The following is a 17,984-nucleotide window of genomic DNA, read 5'->3' as shown; positions in this document are numbered from 1 at the left end:
AAAGAAAAAACACAGAGAATTCACCAACAATTCTTCTTCATACAGTGAAGCTTCATTCATGTGCAGCTTCATCATTTTCATACTGTGATTTATCACTGTGTGTGTGTGTGTATGCGCTCGCAGGATAAACACACACACACACACACACACACACACAGTGTGTGCAGCCTGCCCTGAACTGTAAACTAGCATGGATGTTGTTTCACCATTTGGACTCTGACTTTGGCTGCTGTTCCACTAGTTCCATTCCTAACATACACACACAAAATGCAGCCTGTTCCCTCTCTGCATTTCCTAATTAAGGCAGATGGAGAGAGAGAGAGAGGGGAAGAGAGAGAGAGAGAGAGAGAGAGAGACAGAGAGAGACACAGAGAGAGACACAGAGAGAGGTGGCCAGAGTTGTGAGCTTTTGTAAAACATCCAAAAACAACACTCAGAGACTCAGAGAGAAGAGACAGTTTTTAGTCACTGCCAAATATTCAGAAAATTTTTTAAACTGATTTAATCATGTAAAGTAAAACCCAAAATCTGATTACATGGGCATGTCAATGTCTTTGCACCTGTTTGCCAGGAAGTGTAAACACACTGGGAGCACAGAAAACAAGTCATCTGCTGCAGCAGACATTTCAAGGGACAGCAAACTCCCTACGGGAATTTCACATTTTTATCTCCTGGACATCAAAGACTGAGGGAAATTTTTGGGGAAATGGGATCTCAGCCAAGACTGCAGGAGGAATGTTTCAAAGCTTAGGAGAGTTATCTGGATTTGCAGTAGTTATGCACCACTTCCACTCTAACATGTGAACTGTTCATACTATGGCAACTCAGTGTAGAGCACTGTGCATCATTAGTCACTGCTTCATGGGAAATCTCACTAACACATCAACAATAACAACAGTAATATAATAAAGGCTCAAACGGATGGATAGATATGCACTTTAAGTCTCTTTTTTGGTATTTGAAGACTCTTGAAAGCATTTATACTACAAAAAGGCTGTAAAAGTAACCTGAAGCTTTACAGCTCTTCGATACACATTATTCTTTGAAGCAGCTTTAAGACTTAAAAACAAGCGTGCCTGTTAAAACAGTTTGGGATTAAATAAGTTTAAATAATGAAATACATATTTATTACCTCTAGAGTTTGCCTTTATCTTTTCATTTGCATATATTAACTGACAATGCACCGTTGTACCACTGACAATGCATGCTTTTGCTGCTGAATTCATTGTCAGGTCAAAGCCATATTTTACATTTTAAAACTGAACGGCCGGTCCAAGAGCTTAAATATCAATTCCCATTTCATATATCACAAGTTTAAGAAAATGTCTTATTTGTTTAGTCTGAAATAAATGCAGCACTCTTTTCCATGTGTACATAGTGTCCTGGGTGGTAAAAAGTGTGTGATTCTCCCATAATCTGAAAATGTTCTCCAATTTGCAGCTGTATACATTCTTTTGCAGGGATGGGCTGAAGAACTGTAATCCAAACACCCACACAAACATCAATACATCATCCTATTTCTTGTTTACTTGTGACACTGTGTTTACACACCATAGCTTTAACGCTAAATACAATAATTTCCTTTGTACCGGCCTGGTGGAACTTAAAATCCTCAAATGTACACATATTAGTGACAGTTGTATTCGTAAAGTCAGAGAAACCATTTATCCACATTATCAACGACCCAAAACACATTTAGGATATTTATAGTGACAATGCCAAAAGAATTAAACACAATCTGATGTTATAGCATCTTTCCACAGATTAGAGATGGATATTGTTGCAGTTTCATTTCTTAGGCTTCTTCTCTTCCCATCAGTCATTTCTAGGAGCTTCCAGATTTTTGTCAGATATCATTATCACCAATTAAGTTATCAATTTCCTTAAAATACAGACACATTATCTTGAAGGAATGGACCAGATCAAAAGTTAGCTTTCATAGTGTATCTGAATGCACTTGCATAGCTTGTGTGTGTTGTCGCTAAAAAAATGACATTCACTAGAATTTGATCATCGATTTTGAAGTGATCCATCCAATCTGGAACCAGCAGCATTATCATTAGTTTGAGGTGTGTATTTGACTAAACTTAACTAAACTATAATTTTTGGCAGCTTTCTTTGCAGCCAGAGAGGTTGAGTGGTATGGTTTTTGAAGACTGGTTTATCCCAGCTCTCTAAACAATTACTTCCTAACTTTACCGTTAGTCCTGTCCAAATATCCTGCTTCATTGGGTTACTCATCAGAATCAGAATCAGAAGGAGCTTTATTGCCAAGTAGTGTTTTACACATACGAGGAGTTTGCATTGGTGATAAGGTGCTACACGTAGACAATTGACATAAATAAATAAATAATACAATAATACATAAATATATAAATAAGGAATAAACAAATGCAAGTAATGTAATAAAGGAATAGAGAAAAATATTACAACTATTTACAGAGGAAGAACAATGTGGCAGATATTTACATGTGCAACAAACAAAAGGAGAGTACAATCTCATACCCATTTAATTGACCCAGTAAACTCTCCTTTCTCGCACAAGAAATAGTTTTTAGTATTTACACTGACCAAAAGGGGAAAAAATACATTCAGAAGGTTTGAATAAGGAAGCCGAGGCTGCTGAAACAGGAAATGATTTACTGCCCTCCACCCATCTCTCTATCCAGATGTCAACTCCTCTGAGAGAACATCCTCACGTCAACATGAAGTCCAGTGGGCACGACCCCCTGGAAGCACACGTAACAGATTCTATGGGAAACCAGCTGCTCTGAAGTCGTACTCCTGCAGCGTTGTCCAAGAACCATTTACTGTAAGCACGACTCTACCAAGGCCACTATCGTCACCTCTACAAGACACTGACCCCCAAAAAGGCTATAAAACACCCTTTTAGATAAGATTTGACCAACTGTGTAATGAACTAGTTGGAGCAACAAAGTTGATTTTTGACTGCATACTGTATATTAATAAACACAGTTCTACATTTAAAACTATCAGCTTGACACTGACAGACCTAAATGTTTGCAGCTGTCATCGCCCAGACGAAAGCGAGACTTTTGACAGCTGATTCCACAGCTCATCCCCACCGAACTCTTAAAGCTACTGGCAAGCACTTAAGTCAGAAATCATATGCCGGCAGCTTGCAACTGCACGCACTGCACAAACAGCTTGCTTGGTTACGGTTACACCAGCCCTTAAGTTGCTTTGTCATACCTCAGTCTGATATCATTTATTCATTTGATTCGTTATTGGATGCTGCAGCATATTAACAGGATGTACTGGGCAGAGAGTAACTGGACAGGTTTACTAGCCCTCCACAAACTAGAAACACACAACTCTGGACACACTTTTTTATGGTTCCAGTTTATGTAGTTTGTATGTGTAATGTGGGAGAAACCTTACATAACAAACATTGTAATAAAATGGACACCATAAAGAAAGGACCATCACAAAGACAGCGGGTGAAAATATCCTACCTTGCATCATGTTTCTGTAGGCATTATCAGTGATGGAGTAGATATGAGGCGGGACTTCATGCCGTTTCTTCCCTTTGTACATGTCAATGATCTTCTCTGAGTAAATGGGCAGCATTTTATAGGGGTTCACCACCACGCAGAACAGGCCAGAGTACGTCTGAGAGAACAAGATGACGAGGAAGATGAGCACGTGTAAGGGTTTTTTGTACATGTTTGTGATTTTTTATTTCTATAATTCGGAGGACTTAAACAAGTCAGGGATATAAACCAATGATAAAGACTGAAATTCTGCAAAAATCGACAAATCTGAGGACATTTGGCTGTGCCAGACGTTGGGTCTTATTTGAGGTCTGTATTTGCATAAACATTTATTTCTATATTATAGTTAAAATTAGAAGATTAAGTTCAAATTATGACTAATAATTAGGGAATCAACAAAGTCAAATAAAGTCAGAAAATCCTCAAATATATAAATACAAACATCTGTGTAGTGACACATTGTTAGGGTGTGAGTAAAGGATTGTTGGAGCATTTACATGGTTTTACTGTATACTTACATAAATAAGGCCAGAGAAGTATCTCTCGCGGATATTGTGCAACACAGAAGCTTCGTTCAGGCAGGTGAGCTCAGCCATGTCCTCCACCTTGCTGAATTTGGGCGGGTTCATCTTCTGGATGTCATCCTTGTTGACTGTCACCTTCTTGCCATTGTCAGCCAGCTCCACCAGCACCTCGTCACCATGCTCCTCCTTGACACTGGCTGCCTCGAAGCCATGCTTCTCCGATGGGATCCACACCAGCTTCTTGGCTGACCAGTCCGCCTGAGCCATGGGGCTGTTCAGGAAGTCTTTGTCAACAAAGAGGAACTTCTCATCCTCGCTTGGGGCCTTCTTGGACATCTTGGGTTAAGGTGGAGGGCCAACTGTTGGAGGGAACAAATTAACTAGACGTTGGAAAAGGGTGAACGATGCCAAGACGGAAGGGAGGTGGAAAGGAAGGAAGGAAGGAAGGAACTAATGTAGGAAAGAACCGGGGCAAGAGGGAACAAAGAAAAGCAGGAAATGTATAAAGATGAGAGGGCAAGAAATTAGGTTTCAGCAGAACATTTTACAGGACATGATATTGCTGTGAACAATAATAAATCAAAATATTTTGGAGAAACATTTCACAACTCAAACTTTTCAATGCACATCATAGATAAATAAAAAAACAGCAGCTACTATTCTGTTTTTCTTTTTGGGTCTCTTTTTGGGTTTCTTAGTACAGGAGGCATGTTACTAAAGCTGCCTCCTGCCTGTGATTGTAACTCAAAGAGTTAACATGTTTCATCCATCGGGGAGTTCCAGAGCGCAGTCATTCTCACACACATCCACCCCCTCTCCACCCTTCACTTTCACACACGCCACAAGGGAGACCCACAAACAATTCCCCTCCCTAATTTAGATAGAAAGATTGAGGCTGGGAAATTGATACTAATTACTACCTCCGTCACAAAGATATAACAAAGATCAGTACATTTTATCAGCTTTATGTGAAATATCCAAAAAGCATTAATGCTCACTGGCATTTACTCATACTCAGTGCTTAATCGACAACTTCCGTTGTTTCCATGTCTTTCCCCCTCTGTCTCTCTCTCTGCTAGGAGGCTTCAGTCTCGTGCTGTGATGACCATATATGGGCCGCTTCTCTGGAGCAGGACTCTTTTCTGCGGACCTAAACAGCAAGGCAAGTGAACTCCCAAACAAAGCCCATATAGGGAATAGTATGTCTCTTGCTGGCCTCGTCGTTTACTCCAAAATGATAACAGCGAGGCAGTGAGCCTGAGGGGGGCCCTGGGCTTTAAAAAAATCATGCTTCATTTGGGCCCTTAGTGGCAATCACTTTTAAATGCTACGTGCAGTGGCTACATTATGAACAAGTGTCTGGGATTCAGCCACGTCTGTCAGTTGTAATTGTGGTGTGGGGTACTGTGAAACGCAAACAGGAATAGCTGCAGGATTTGTTCCTGAACCTAACTTGTTATGCACTACATGTCTGACTCCACCAAACAAAATTGGTCCAGTGAGTCTCATACTACACTTAAAACATATCATGATGTGTCAAATTAGACTGGCCTCTGAACTACTGAGCACAAAACTTAGTGGTTCCTGGATTACAGACAATGAGTCACTTCTGTCCACCAGCTGTTAATGCACCCCATCTCCATCCCTCTGTACACTGAGACTGGCACACACTTAAATTGAGTGGGAACTATGTAAAAAAGCCACTGGCCCTCCTGAGAAAGCCTATAAATGTACCCCAGGGACCAGCCAAACCAAACCTCACAGAAAGTACTCTGCATAAATATTAACTTGAGACAGAGACATATTTGTCAAAAACTGCAGAGCGGGCAGATAATTCCAGTGAGCTAGTACTGAGGAAACAGGGACCAGCTGATGCTTTGATGATCAGCTATTTCCGCAAGATAAAAGTAAACAGACATCCCCACCCCCATTCTAAAGTGTATGCAGCCAATCAAGGTCCTCCTTCTCATCCCCTTTAACTTTCCTCACCACTGTGCCTTAAAACCTTTCAATACCTCCCGCCCCAATCCTTCTTTTTGTTGTGTCAACACAGCTCCCAGTGTTGCACCCAGCCAGTGAATCTTGCCAGCTGTGGGGTTGACAGGATAACAGGTTGATACAGACTGACTTGAAATTCAAGAGATGACAAGGGCTCATAGCCATCACAAGGGTCTGTTTGACACCACATGCATCATTTGCCATGAGACTAAACCCATACTCCATTATAATTGAATAATGTGTTCAGTCATGCCATAATTAAATACTGAAAAAATAATCCTACTCTTTCTGTCCTGCATAGTTCAGTGCAAACCACCAACTCAAAGCCGTATCACATTTCCGTTAAGTTGATCAAATCCTTCCCTGTCATTAGATGTTGGCTGAGAAGAATAAAAACAAATACAAATCTATGATGTGTCCAATAATGATTACTTAATTTTAGAATCTCTATTTTAAGTAATAATAATAAGCAAGTGAAAATGTCACCCTGGAGACTACGTGACCTTTCTATTTGTGGGTGAAAGAGGTTGACCTGCAGGGCCTGTGAATGTTTTTACTCATTTCCTCTCTTGGCTGTTTCACAAACATTTTTACTGTTACCATTTGGTCATTAAACCCTGACACATTAGGATTTCCATGCCTCTATACCAGGATTACAATTTAATACAATTACAATGTAAAGATAATTCAATCATGGAGACTAAAATAGATGACACTTGGGTTGTCCCATTAGAGAAAAGATCCTACTTCTACAGAACTGTCCATTTTATATACAAATGTGGCAACCAAATAAAATATCAACACATCTCAACTTCCTTTAGCTTTAAAAGGCATTCAGCTTACAGCCCATTTTCTTTGTATTGACATTGTGGCAAACTGTGGGCATCTTTGCCTAAATCAGTTTTTCCATTTTCCATGTCCAAGTGCCCCTTTCTAGGTAGTAGAAGCCATTGTCATTTTAAAGAAGTTAAATGAGAGTAATGCTGCTGTTTCTTTGGGCTAATGCACATTTTATATGTAGACTGACTGTTAGAGCTAAATACTAGTCATTAAGGTCCATAATTATGGAGAGAAGAAACAATAAAATTAAATAATCTCTTTCAAAACCATCACTGATAGGTTTCATTGGTTACTTTTTAGAACTGTCAGGAGGACTCACTTCTCTGCATCTTCAGCCACAACAGCTCAGCAGACAAGCAGCTTTAAACAACCATATTTGGGAAACAGGAAACTCCATGGTTAGAGTCATGCCCGTTTCTTTACAGAGATATTCAGACCTAACTTCCTGTACATGCATTTTTACAGTGTAGGATTCAACCAGTTCACTGTCTAATGCACTTGATAAAAAACATGTAGGCCTGTCTGGGACCCAAATTACCTTTTCTTTTCTCATTAACGATGGACTAAAACGATACTGCCAAAAAAATATAAGCTGATTAGGTAAAGCTAATAATTTTCTAGCCTAACTAATGTTTAATACCACTACAGGAATATTAAAGTTTTTCTTGTATGTTCTATGACATATAGTCCTCTATCTCTATCTCAAATGCAGTTAAAGTTAGCAAAGTGTGTTAGGGGTGACAAGTGCACTAAACTACAGCACCACCACTCGTGCAACGACACTCTCTTGTAAAGGATACTTACGTGATGTGAAGAAATTTGTGTTCAGGGAGGCTTCGGATTTTGAAAGTTCGGGTTTGGCGTTGACAAGGTACTCCAAAAACGGACAGTCCAAATGACCCCCGTCAAATTCAGAGTCTTAGCATTTAAACAGCCCACTGTTGCGCGAGGGTGGAGCTGCACAAGCTGGCCCTCCTCCTCCTCCTCCAGCATCGTCCAGCGGCAGGCAGCATCCATTAGCAGAGCAGGAGGCAGAGGACATGCGCACTGCGGACGCTAGCAGTTTTGATGAAGGTATAATTTGAATGAAGAGGTGCTGAATGGAGAGTCCTGCAGATAAAATGTTGCTAAAAATTAAAATAGGCTAAAATTAAATGGGACACAATGTAAATTATGAATGACCACTGTAGAACAAGTGCTGTAAAAAGTTGAGGTATTTGCACTTTGTTTTCCATCTTATGCTACTTTATCCTTCTGCTAGTTCTAGTTACTACATTCCAGGTTAAGATTTCACTTGCAAAGCACATTATGAGATTAAAAATGTGATGTTTTTTTAATAGATTAAACAGTGTAGCATTTATTAAAAAAAATTCTGCATGAGCCACCACAACATTAAAATACTGCTTACATGTTGATTAATCAGTAATAATAATCAGTTAATAAAACATATGGTAATATTTCACAGCAGGGTTCACAGGACTTTTGGTACTTTAAATACATTTTGAAGATAAAACCTTTGTACTTTTACTTAGGTAACATTTTGAACGGAAGACTTTTACTTGTAATAGTTTTATCACAGCAGACATTTTGACTTGTTATGGGAAGATAAGCACAAGTGTTACTAATAACATTAATGATGGCTCTGTTCTATTTATATATATTATATATAAGAGAGCCAGCATGCACAATGGAATTCAGCCATCTTTAATGTTTTCAGTTTTAGCATCTATTATAATTTTTGCCTTGCTCAGGCTCATACAGTATAAAACATTTAAATTAAAACTAGAAATGCATCACTATTATATGATGTAGACACAATCACTAAAACCTAGTGGTTACATGCTCTAATCTCACACCCTGTAGGGTTTACAGATTATGCAATTTGTTCCCACTCCTCATAAGGCAAGCTGTTCCCAGCACAGGAATCCCCCTTTACTGTGACCGCTCCAAGAGATTCCCCCCCAATACACAAGCATTTCTGTGTGTGTCTGTACATCCCACATGTCTTCTATCATTACGCACATCACATTCCACTATCACAAACAGTCCTCCATCCCTCTCCCTGCTGCCTCCCCCTGTTTCCAGCGTCTTTCCAATGGAACTTCCTATATAAGGACACCAATCTATTTGCTCCAATAAATCAAGCTTCTGGTCGATGGCCGAGGCCTGTTTTCTGCCAGAGAGGCACAGCACTGAACCGGTATGTGTATGTGTGTTTGTGTGTGAGTGTGTGAAACCTGATGACAGACCAAAGACCAACATGGAGGACCCCAGGGCTTCCTCTGGCCACCATCAAGGAGGCGGGGTGGCGTTAACAAAGGGGAAACTAGTGTTGAAAAACTCAGGGAGAGACAGGGTGAGAGACAAAGCAGAGGGAGGGATGGAGACCCAGACATGGAGGAGGAGGAGGAGGAAGAGAGAGGGAGGCAAAGCAGCAGATACACTGAAGAGAGAGGTTGCAGTGTGTGCCATATAAGGACAGTGGGGTCTGTATGGAATCTCGGCAGCTTTCTGTGTTACTTTCAAAGTCTAGCACAGGCAAGCACCCCGAGCCCCAGTGACTAAATATGGTCCAGCAGCAATAGCATTGTTCAAACAAACAAAGTTGTTTCTTTACCTGTAGTTAACTGTGACAGACAAATGATTTATGGCGTATAAATCTACAGTACAACAAGGCAACTAGGGAATATGCTGTCAGTCCAAGAGGGGTCTTCTTGAAATATGCTTAATGAAAGAGGTTATTTACAGTTTCCTGCTCTTGATCTGAATAATACGGAGAGACAGTTGGATGATTTTTGCATTGCACTGAACTTTGTGTCACTGCTTCGCTCTCTATGCTAATCCCCACAGGTATATTACAGGATCATTACTCTATGACTGCTGTCAGACAGAAGGTCACATCTATATATTTCTCTTTAATGCCATGTGTCGTGATCCATGCCAGGAGAACGGAGGATAGGAACCTAAACAACTTGAAGTGGAAGTATGAGGGCACCGTGTGCTGACAAAATTAGTCTACCTTCAACTTCGGCCAAAACATTTGTCCACCCCCTGGTTGTCTGCGATGGAGAATAATGTCTAAGTGATTCCTCAGAGCAAAAAAACCCACGAAAAGTCGACAGTGGCAAGGAGGAGAGGGGGTGGTGGGAGTGTACATAGATAAAAAGTCTATGTACACAAAGGTGAAGGATGGTTAAATCAGCAGTTATCAGTGAATCCCATTTGAAAGGAAAAAAAAAACATCTAAATAACATCTTATCTGATATATTAAAAAAATACATGACTAAATTTCGACTGAAGTTGAAGAACTCATTTATGGAGTTCACCACTTACAACTAAACCAGCCATAATGACAACAACAGTAGAACAGGTAGAACAAATATATAATAAAAACAACATGAACTGTAATACAGAGATTTCTTACATACATTATGTTTAATGTTCTTCTTCACCCTCATGTCCATAGATGGCCATCTATTGAAGAGAAAATATGTTTATAGATATGTTTGACCCTCGTGGAATGCAATTGCATTCTAATTTGAGCACAGGGGCAAACATCAGTTCGCTCTGCTGTAGTCAAATGACCACTGAATTCAGTAGTATTTATACAGCTGTCTCTTTCACACACAACCAATTTATACAGTGCAGGATAAATGCTACCTATTATAGGGCAACCTGCCAATTGAACAATCAAGTGCCATTGTTGAACTTCCTCCGCTTATATAGCCATTTTCAAGAGAACAGTCATATCTGGTGCCAATAAACTGGGCGCCTCAGGGCCACAGCCTTTAAGGGCAAAAAAAGGTTAGCTCTGAGGAAACTACAACAGATGTCCCAGATGAGGCTCGCTGTGATACTATTTTCAGCACTAAACAACACATTATCATTTCTAATGGGACTAAGAAGCAATAAATTAGGACTCAGTATTAAGTTACATTTTGTTGCACAAACTGTGCTGATGGTAAATTGTTACATTTCATCTTTATAGCTACCCGCTCCATCATATTATTACCTCATCCTCTCAGTGAACTAATTTGAGAGCAATGACCTCATCTTTCAAAGCTTCTACAATCAAGAATGAGAGATGCAGATTTGGCAGAGGAGAAAAGATAAATAAAGCCTCAATTTATTTAAGGCATGGATTATGTTGCAGATGGTAGAAGGGGTGCAACTTGTGTCCAGCATCAGTTGTCAGGCTGAGAAATAAATGGCCAGCCCCGTAAATAATCAGTTCCAGAAACTTAAAAGTAATGTGAGATAAAAAAAATTATATGGTGACAGAGGAAGTGAGATGCAAAGAGTATGGGATTGTTGCAGTAGATCTTTGTGCGTGCAGCAGAGTCTCCATGTGGTGGTTTTTCCTTGCTTGCCTGACGGAAGGTGTTTGTGTATCTTGACTTCTTTTCCTGCACAGTTAATATAATTTCAATATTGCTATCTTAGCTATTATGGAGGTCATAAGGTTCCCAGGCTTCAGAGAACACAGCAAAACATACATCTTAATGACCACGAGGTATCTGACTATTACAAACAAACAAGGGTCAAGTAGGAAGTAGTAGGAGGTAAATACTTCTTAGACACACTCAAACACAAGGGGGCAGGAGGAACATGGGTGGGTTTGGCTGCACAGACCAACACAATGAGTGCCAACATGTTAAGACAATCACAGGAAAGTAACTGAATGTCAAAAAAAAGTCTTTCAGGCGCAGGTTATTCAACATTATTTAACTGTAAGGTGTTGAAAACTACATACAGCACATGCTCAAAAGTACGTGCTGTACTTCCAAATACAGTTCTGATTGCAGGCAGTACACTTTGTGTAGTTTACAATAGTTTTGAATAAAAAGTAACTGACATAATATAGTAGTAAGTAGTAACCACAATATTAATGCAATTAAAGGATTAAAGGTGGATATGCCCCTAACATCTCTGTTCAATCTTCTGGCAGCAGCAGTCTTCAGCTTTATCTTTGGTGAGCCTGCCACCATGTGGAAGCCAATAAAATAGCACTCCCACAAAGGATTTTTGATTCACTGTAGTGCATAAATATGAAACGTTTATTGTTCAACAACTAAAACACAATATAAAAGTATCAAACATTTGTAAATTCAAACAGAGAAGACATCTAGAATGATATTTAAACTTTTTTTCTGAATTATTCAGAGAATGAGCAATATGGATTGATGCTAAACCTATTGGTAAAGGCAGCTATTAAAAACCTAAACAAAAAAAGGCCATCTGGAATCATTGGCAACTTACAGTATAAAGCAATACAAAGGCTTTGTGCCTTTTTTATCAGCTCAGCAGAAGGAATATAGTCCATGCTGTAATGCCTGTTGATTACACTCTGGTGAGAGAACGGTGAAAAATCATGGAGAAAAGGATTAAAATCCAACAAGATGCTGCAACATTTCATAATTGGAGTGTAGAAGCATCGTTTTATTCCAGGACTCATGCATTAACTTCTAGGTATCATGTCCAGGTACTGTGTTGCTGGCACTAGCACCAGCTGGCAGAGACGCACCCCGCAGAAACACCTTTCCACCATTATCACTGCTGTTCACGAAGTGGCACACCAAGCCATAGAGAAGAGGCCTGGAAAGGAAAAATATGAAAAGGAAAATTTAACTTCTGATATACATTTTTCTTCTGGGACTGAAAGAAAATGGATTGATTGACAAGCTCCTGGACCAAATAATCAAACCCAGGTCATTATGGTCACACATTGGTACATGCTCTTAAAATGGTACCAGTTTCTTTTAATTATGTGTTTTTTGGTTTTCCCAGATGGTACACAGAGGTAAGTACGAGGGAAATGAAACAGTGATATGAAAGTGACACAAGCCAGACTACAACATCTGGTGCATCTGCTGAGCCACATATACCAAGCTAAGAACCAACAGAGAAATGCTGAATTTCACAACACAAGTAAAACTATGACTATGGTGATGATTTCCAGAGCTTTTGGACTGATTACCCCATAACTGATTATACCCCCCAGAGAGTTCAGTACATATTTGAACACTGTGTTGGACAGCAGACTGTAGAGGCTTACACAGACTTGGAGCTTGTATCCTCTGTGACTTTCAGCTCTTTTGCCAGGAACTGTCTGTCCAAGGGAACTTCAGGTTGACCTGACTCTAAGAAAAAAACAGAGCTGAGTGTAGAAGCTGTTACACAGAAAACTGAATCCAACTAAAGGCCCATTTATACTCCTGCGTAGGGCCTAGGGTCTACGTGCGTACCTACGCCTAGGCTAAGCACGTAGTAAAAGACTGCTATACTTTAAATAAAACTACTGATCATAAAGTGATCAATCTAACAGGCTTTGGAACGGCCTAATCTCAAATATTCACATAGTAATTTAGGAGACACTATATAACCGAGAAAACACTAGTTAGGCTGGTATGTTTTTTTCACCAACCTGCTGTTAGTACTGAGGCAGTGTATCTGTACTTGTTGAACTCCAGGTACTCCCGGATTAGCTCGTTGATGAGGAGGTTTTCATGGGACAGTGGCGGACGAGGTTCACGCTGGTCATCCAGGGCACTGAACACTTCTGCCCGGATGCGAGCCTTGAGCTGGCCCAGCACACCACGGGACTCCAGCGTTTCCCTCACGGCTAAAATATTCAGGTTTTATTGGATTAAAAACTCAGGTGACCAAATAACCGGGAGCTTACGTTGCGTTATGGTATCTAGGTATATTCAGCTACCTTACTGTTAACGTTAACGTTTGCCCTAACAGGCTGTTGTTTCTAATAGTTGCCGTAACTTACTCCACTCATTAATTTGCAAATTTAATGTTCCCAAACGTGCTGAAAAAGATATGGATCTCTTACAGTATTACTCTATATCCTACCAGAGTCATTAGAAACCACTCTTTAAATCGGAATACGTGTGATTACATACATGTGTCTGGATTTCACCATCTTCGATTAACAGTAAGTTAACCTAGCTAACTAACTTAGCTTGCTAACGTTAAATGTAAACTGACGTTATGGTGCAAAGTTGACGTGCAGTGTGAAATTCATGACAACCTCATGTAGTACCTATATTGTATGTATATAAGCCGAATTGAAGTGTGCATGTTAGCATTAAAGAAAGATCTGAGTCACTTTAAGGCGTCAATTTGCTGACAACTAACGTTAACGTTAAGTTAGGGCCACTTGGCTATCAAAGCTGTTGTTGGATTTTTGAATGGAGACAGTTAACGTTACACACGACTTAGCTAATCAGTGTTACATGCAATTTGACTAACGTGTGCAGTAAAATTAGCTGTCATTTATCAACTCTAGCTTCATTTAAGACTGTAAAAAGTAGAAAAATTCATGAATGATGGAAAGCGCTTACCGCACTTCAGTTCAGTGATGGTCGCCATTGCAACAAGTGTAAACAAACGACTGTCTGCCGCTGTCCATACCCATAGACTTCTGCCATCTAGTGACTGAGATGTATAACTACAACTAAGAGGTTCAGGAGACCCCAGCCATGACATCCACGCTGTTTTCAAATGTGTACAAACCTCACACCAATCGTCTTCCACAACGTTAATACTACACTCTACTGTAATCTAGTATGTATGTATGATTATTTTATTAATAGAAGACAGTCAAGCTGAATTAATGTGGATTCAGAGTCCCTGGTTGTATGCATCAAAAATATGGTTATTTATACATCTCTTTTCCTTTGGATAACCTCTGATACAGAGGTGATAATTAATTAGAGCTGTGGACTTACAGTAGGACCAAATCACAAAATTAGGACTCGATTCTTGATTTGAACCCATGAAACACGAGAATGCAGAAGTCTTAAGTTTTGACCTGTTTGCCCTGCACAGCTTGCCTTGCACTTTGAATATTTAAATTAGGCATCTGGCAGGTTAGGACTTTGAGTCAGCTAACACTAATAATACATCTGCAAAAGAAACATCCTCACATGCTGTGTTATTTAAATGGCCAGCTTTCAGAGACCTGAAAGTCATGTATCTTTACTTGGAATTTGCTTGTGAATACTTGAGACTTCCTCTGACAGATGCAAGACTTGGCATGCAGTTGTTGCAAATGACTTAAGACTTGACTTTAATATGCACCAATATTAAGATCTGATATTAATGCACATAGCTCAATCACATTACCACATTTGTCAGCTGTCATTTGAATTTGTTTTGGTCCTTCTGGAGCACAGCTTTCTGATAAATTTCTGTTTTTATTAAAATGTGCTTTTAAAGGGCTGAAAGAATTGACCTTTATTGATCTTGTCCCCAGGCTAATTTACAAAGACATTCAAGTATAACCGTATTATAGATTCAAATCAGGTTTATTGTCCAGCATGATGGATGGATCAAGACAGTACATTAACAGTAAATTGTCAGTGAAAAATGAACAAGCTTGTTATAAAAAGTATAAATATAATACAATCCTCAGAATTTTAAGGACACTTAATACATTTTGTCGTATTACATAAATAAACTACAGGGTTTCTCGTACACTATATTGTCTAAACCAGTAAGACAAAAACAGTAAATTCCTCTTCTCTTAGAAAATATCATAGGGTTCTTTCTTTGATTTTAGAGTAAAGGTCAACATGGACTATTTACAGTGTGTCATGTCAGCACCAAAAGAACAATACAGATTATTTTCTTCTCTTCTGTATATATCTGTATGGCCTGAGTAGTGTGGTGTAGGCAAAGACACAGAGATTTATCACTATTGTTTTGAAGAGACATTCTCTTCATTCATGGTGGTTTTCACTACCGGCGTCAGGTTAAATCTGACCAGCAAGGTCTCTATTGACTTTTTTATGTGTTTACTTTGACAGAAATACACAACAGCCACAACATAGTTGGACGACTGCTAATGTCTTGGCTCATTTCAATGTTTTCCTCTTTTACCCTGACATATAAAAATTCTAAATTGGCTGCTTCCTGCTGAAATTTTGAAGGCTTTGTAAACCTCACTTCCCCTGTGTTTGCCAGGGTGAACCTTTTTGAAGGTTAGTGTGTCAGAGTATTTCCTGTCCCAGTTTCTGGGATAAGACGACAAAATAGATATCAATTTACAGTTACAAAACTGCCTCTTTTTTTGGTATACAAGGCTAAAAAAAAGTGTGAGTAAACATCAACATTTAAGCCTGAGACAACATCAAAAAATATCTCTTGTGCTTTATAACACTTACAAAAACTACAAAAATAATATAGCTCCCATTGAAAAAGAGAATGAAAATCCTTAAGATGCGCGGAACTCTTTCATTCCAGCTCACTGGCTTAATCCTTTCATGGAATAAATTGACTCCCCTACTCTATATACAATAATTATAGCTTGGAAACTTAACAGTCAATCCACTGTAGCATCTTTCTGAGTGTTCATCATCTGAGGTTAACAATGTCTTTTCCTGACTTAGGACAGCTTGTCTGTGTGTGTTTATATACCAACATATAGGGACTGCGTCAGCACCTGCTCTTGAGATTCACTGACAATGCCCTCCTGGAGAGACGTTTTAAGCTGCCACAAAGCTTGGAATGGCCCAATGTAACGTATGTTGGAGAGCCACACAAACAAGGTGTCACATCTGTACACCAGGACACCAGCACCATGGTACGAAGCCCAGTGAAGACCTAGACCAGCCCAGATTCCCGGCACATTTGGTAAAACTGTCCCCGATGTGCGATGAGGTTGGCTGGAGTGTCCATCTCAGAAATGTGGCCTCTGTCCATGACGATAACTCTGTGAAGCAGCAACAAAGGAGGAAGACAGCTGTTAGATCCTGCATTCTTTGTGACACCTGATCTATGTGTGTTATAAAGCTGTGGGTGTCCAGGCTGATAACTGGCCTTGTGATTAGCATTTGGTTAATTGTCATTACTGGATTGTAGGGCTGCGATTGAACATTAATTTCTTTAGAAAATCATATAATTTTTATAAATAATCTTGTCTATAATATGTCAAAAATGAGAAATGGTTACAGGTTCCCAAAGTAATGCCTTTCCATGGCATATTTTGCCAGACCAACAGTTAAAAAAAGGTATTCAGTATTACAGTGATGTGAAAAAGGCAAAAGCAGTAAATTCTCAGATGTGAGAATCTGTAACCATCAAATATTTGGTATTTTACTTGATAAATGACTTTAAAATACATGCCCTTAATACGTTTTCTGTCAGTCCACTAAATACCACAAAATATCGACTACTTAGCAGACTGTTATGTACCTAGTATAGTCCATGATAGTGTTAAGGCGGTGAGCAATGGTCAGGACAGTGCAGTCTTCAAACTGTGTGCGAATTGTTGACTGGATTAGTGTGTCTGTCTCCAGGTCCACAGCAGCTGTTGCCTCGTCCAAAACCAGGATCTTGGTTTTCCTCAGCAAGGCCCTGGCCAGGCACACTAGTTGGCGCTGACCCAGACTACACAGACAAAGGCGAGTTGGAGAGAGAGGGACAGATTCACATGTTAGATTCAATCCTGTATGTATCCTGCAGCGTTGTGTGGATATCCCTGTAATGATATAGCAGTGACTGACAAGGCAAAACAATGGCTTGTGGTTATCTGCACTGCAATGTGTCATATCAGGGTACTCGCGTACCTGAGGTTTTCTCCTCCCTCTGAGCATTCATGGTTGAGTTTGTCAGGCAGATTAGAGACAAAGTTTTTGAGGTGAGCGAGCTCCAGTGAACGCCACATCTCCTCATCAGTGTAGGTGTCAAAGGGGTCAAGATTCATCCGGAGGGAGCCTGAGAACAGCACGGGGTCCTGGGAGAGAGGACAGCAGATGTTGCTCATCACCAAACTGTCCCGATTGGTTTCAGGATTAATACAATTTAGAATGGCTTATTTCACACTGGATATGTATTGCAGCTATTGCAAACAGTTTATGTGATGAAAGCCAGAGCTCAGTTTCTGTTATTACTACTGTCTTACCTGAGGAATGATAGTAATGCGGGATCTGAGGTCATGGAGTCCGATGTCTGCGATGTTGACTCCATCTATGAAGATCTTTCCCTTTGCTGCCTCTAAGATCCTGAAGATTCCCAGAGCAAGTGAGGACTTCCCCGCTCCTGTCCTACCCACAATTCCAACCTGGAAAAAAGTTTTTTCATCAGAATTTATGTA

At 39.8% G+C, this 17,984-nt stretch overlaps 3 protein-coding genes and 1 long non-coding RNA gene across 8 annotated transcripts in view; 1 reads left to right on the top strand and 3 right to left on the bottom strand.

Annotated features, from left to right (window-relative positions):
- The window catches only part of myh11a (myosin, heavy chain 11a, smooth muscle), a 28,931-nt gene extending 21,163 nt beyond the window's left edge, over positions 1-7,768 (bottom strand). For all 3 annotated transcript variants that reach the window (XM_046046622.1, XM_046046623.1, XM_046046624.1), the window contains exons 1-3: positions 7,682-7,768; positions 4,034-4,398; positions 3,477-3,633 (exon numbers count right to left, since the gene is read on the bottom strand). In XM_046046622.1, coding sequence (XP_045902578.1) covers positions 3,477-3,633; positions 4,034-4,375 — 499 coding nt within the window. In that variant the 5' untranslated portion in view covers positions 4,376-4,398; positions 7,682-7,768. The remainder of the gene's footprint in view (positions 1-3,476; positions 3,634-4,033; positions 4,399-7,681) is intronic.
- Positions 7,769-11,587: 3,819 nt separating this feature from the next.
- cep20 (centrosomal protein 20) lies at positions 11,588-14,381 on the bottom strand. Its single transcript, XM_046046812.1, has 4 exons — positions 14,230-14,381; positions 13,302-13,499; positions 12,933-13,017; positions 11,588-12,472 (listed from the first exon to the last, which is right to left on the bottom strand). Exons 1-4 carry the CDS (start codon positions 14,372-14,374, stop codon positions 12,343-12,345), a joined length of 558 nt encoding a protein of 185 aa, XP_045902768.1. The 5' UTR covers positions 14,375-14,381; the 3' UTR covers positions 11,588-12,342.
- On the top strand, positions 13,225-17,977 carry LOC123969429. Of its 3 annotated transcripts, XR_006824731.1 has the most exons (3): positions 13,227-13,820; positions 16,317-16,668; positions 17,188-17,977. It is a non-coding gene; the product is annotated as an uncharacterized LOC123969429 (long non-coding RNA). The 3 variants fall into 3 exon arrangements; XR_006824729.1 differs by lacking the exon at positions 17,188-17,977 and having other exon boundaries at positions 13,225-13,820; positions 16,317-17,009; XR_006824730.1 differs by lacking the exon at positions 17,188-17,977 and having other exon boundaries at positions 13,225-13,820; positions 16,284-17,009.
- abcc6a (ATP-binding cassette, sub-family C (CFTR/MRP), member 6a) overlaps positions 15,197-17,984 on the bottom strand; it is a 25,061-nt gene continuing 22,273 nt past the window's right edge. Inside the window, exons 28-31 of the mRNA XM_046046811.1 lie at positions 17,793-17,951; positions 17,458-17,624; positions 17,084-17,278; positions 15,197-16,601 (exon numbers count right to left, since the gene is read on the bottom strand). Of these exons, the coding sequence (XP_045902767.1) occupies positions 16,493-16,601; positions 17,084-17,278; positions 17,458-17,624; positions 17,793-17,951 (630 nt within the window). The 3' untranslated portion in view covers positions 15,197-16,492. The remainder of the gene's footprint in view (positions 16,602-17,083; positions 17,279-17,457; positions 17,625-17,792; positions 17,952-17,984) is intronic.

Source organism: Micropterus dolomieu, linkage group LG04 (assembly GCF_021292245.1).
Source record: "Micropterus dolomieu isolate WLL.071019.BEF.003 ecotype Adirondacks linkage group LG04, ASM2129224v1, whole genome shotgun sequence".
Lineage (NCBI taxonomy): Eukaryota > Metazoa > Chordata > Actinopteri > Centrarchiformes > Centrarchidae > Micropterus > Micropterus dolomieu.
This window is presented reverse-complemented; position numbering and strand designations above follow the sequence as displayed.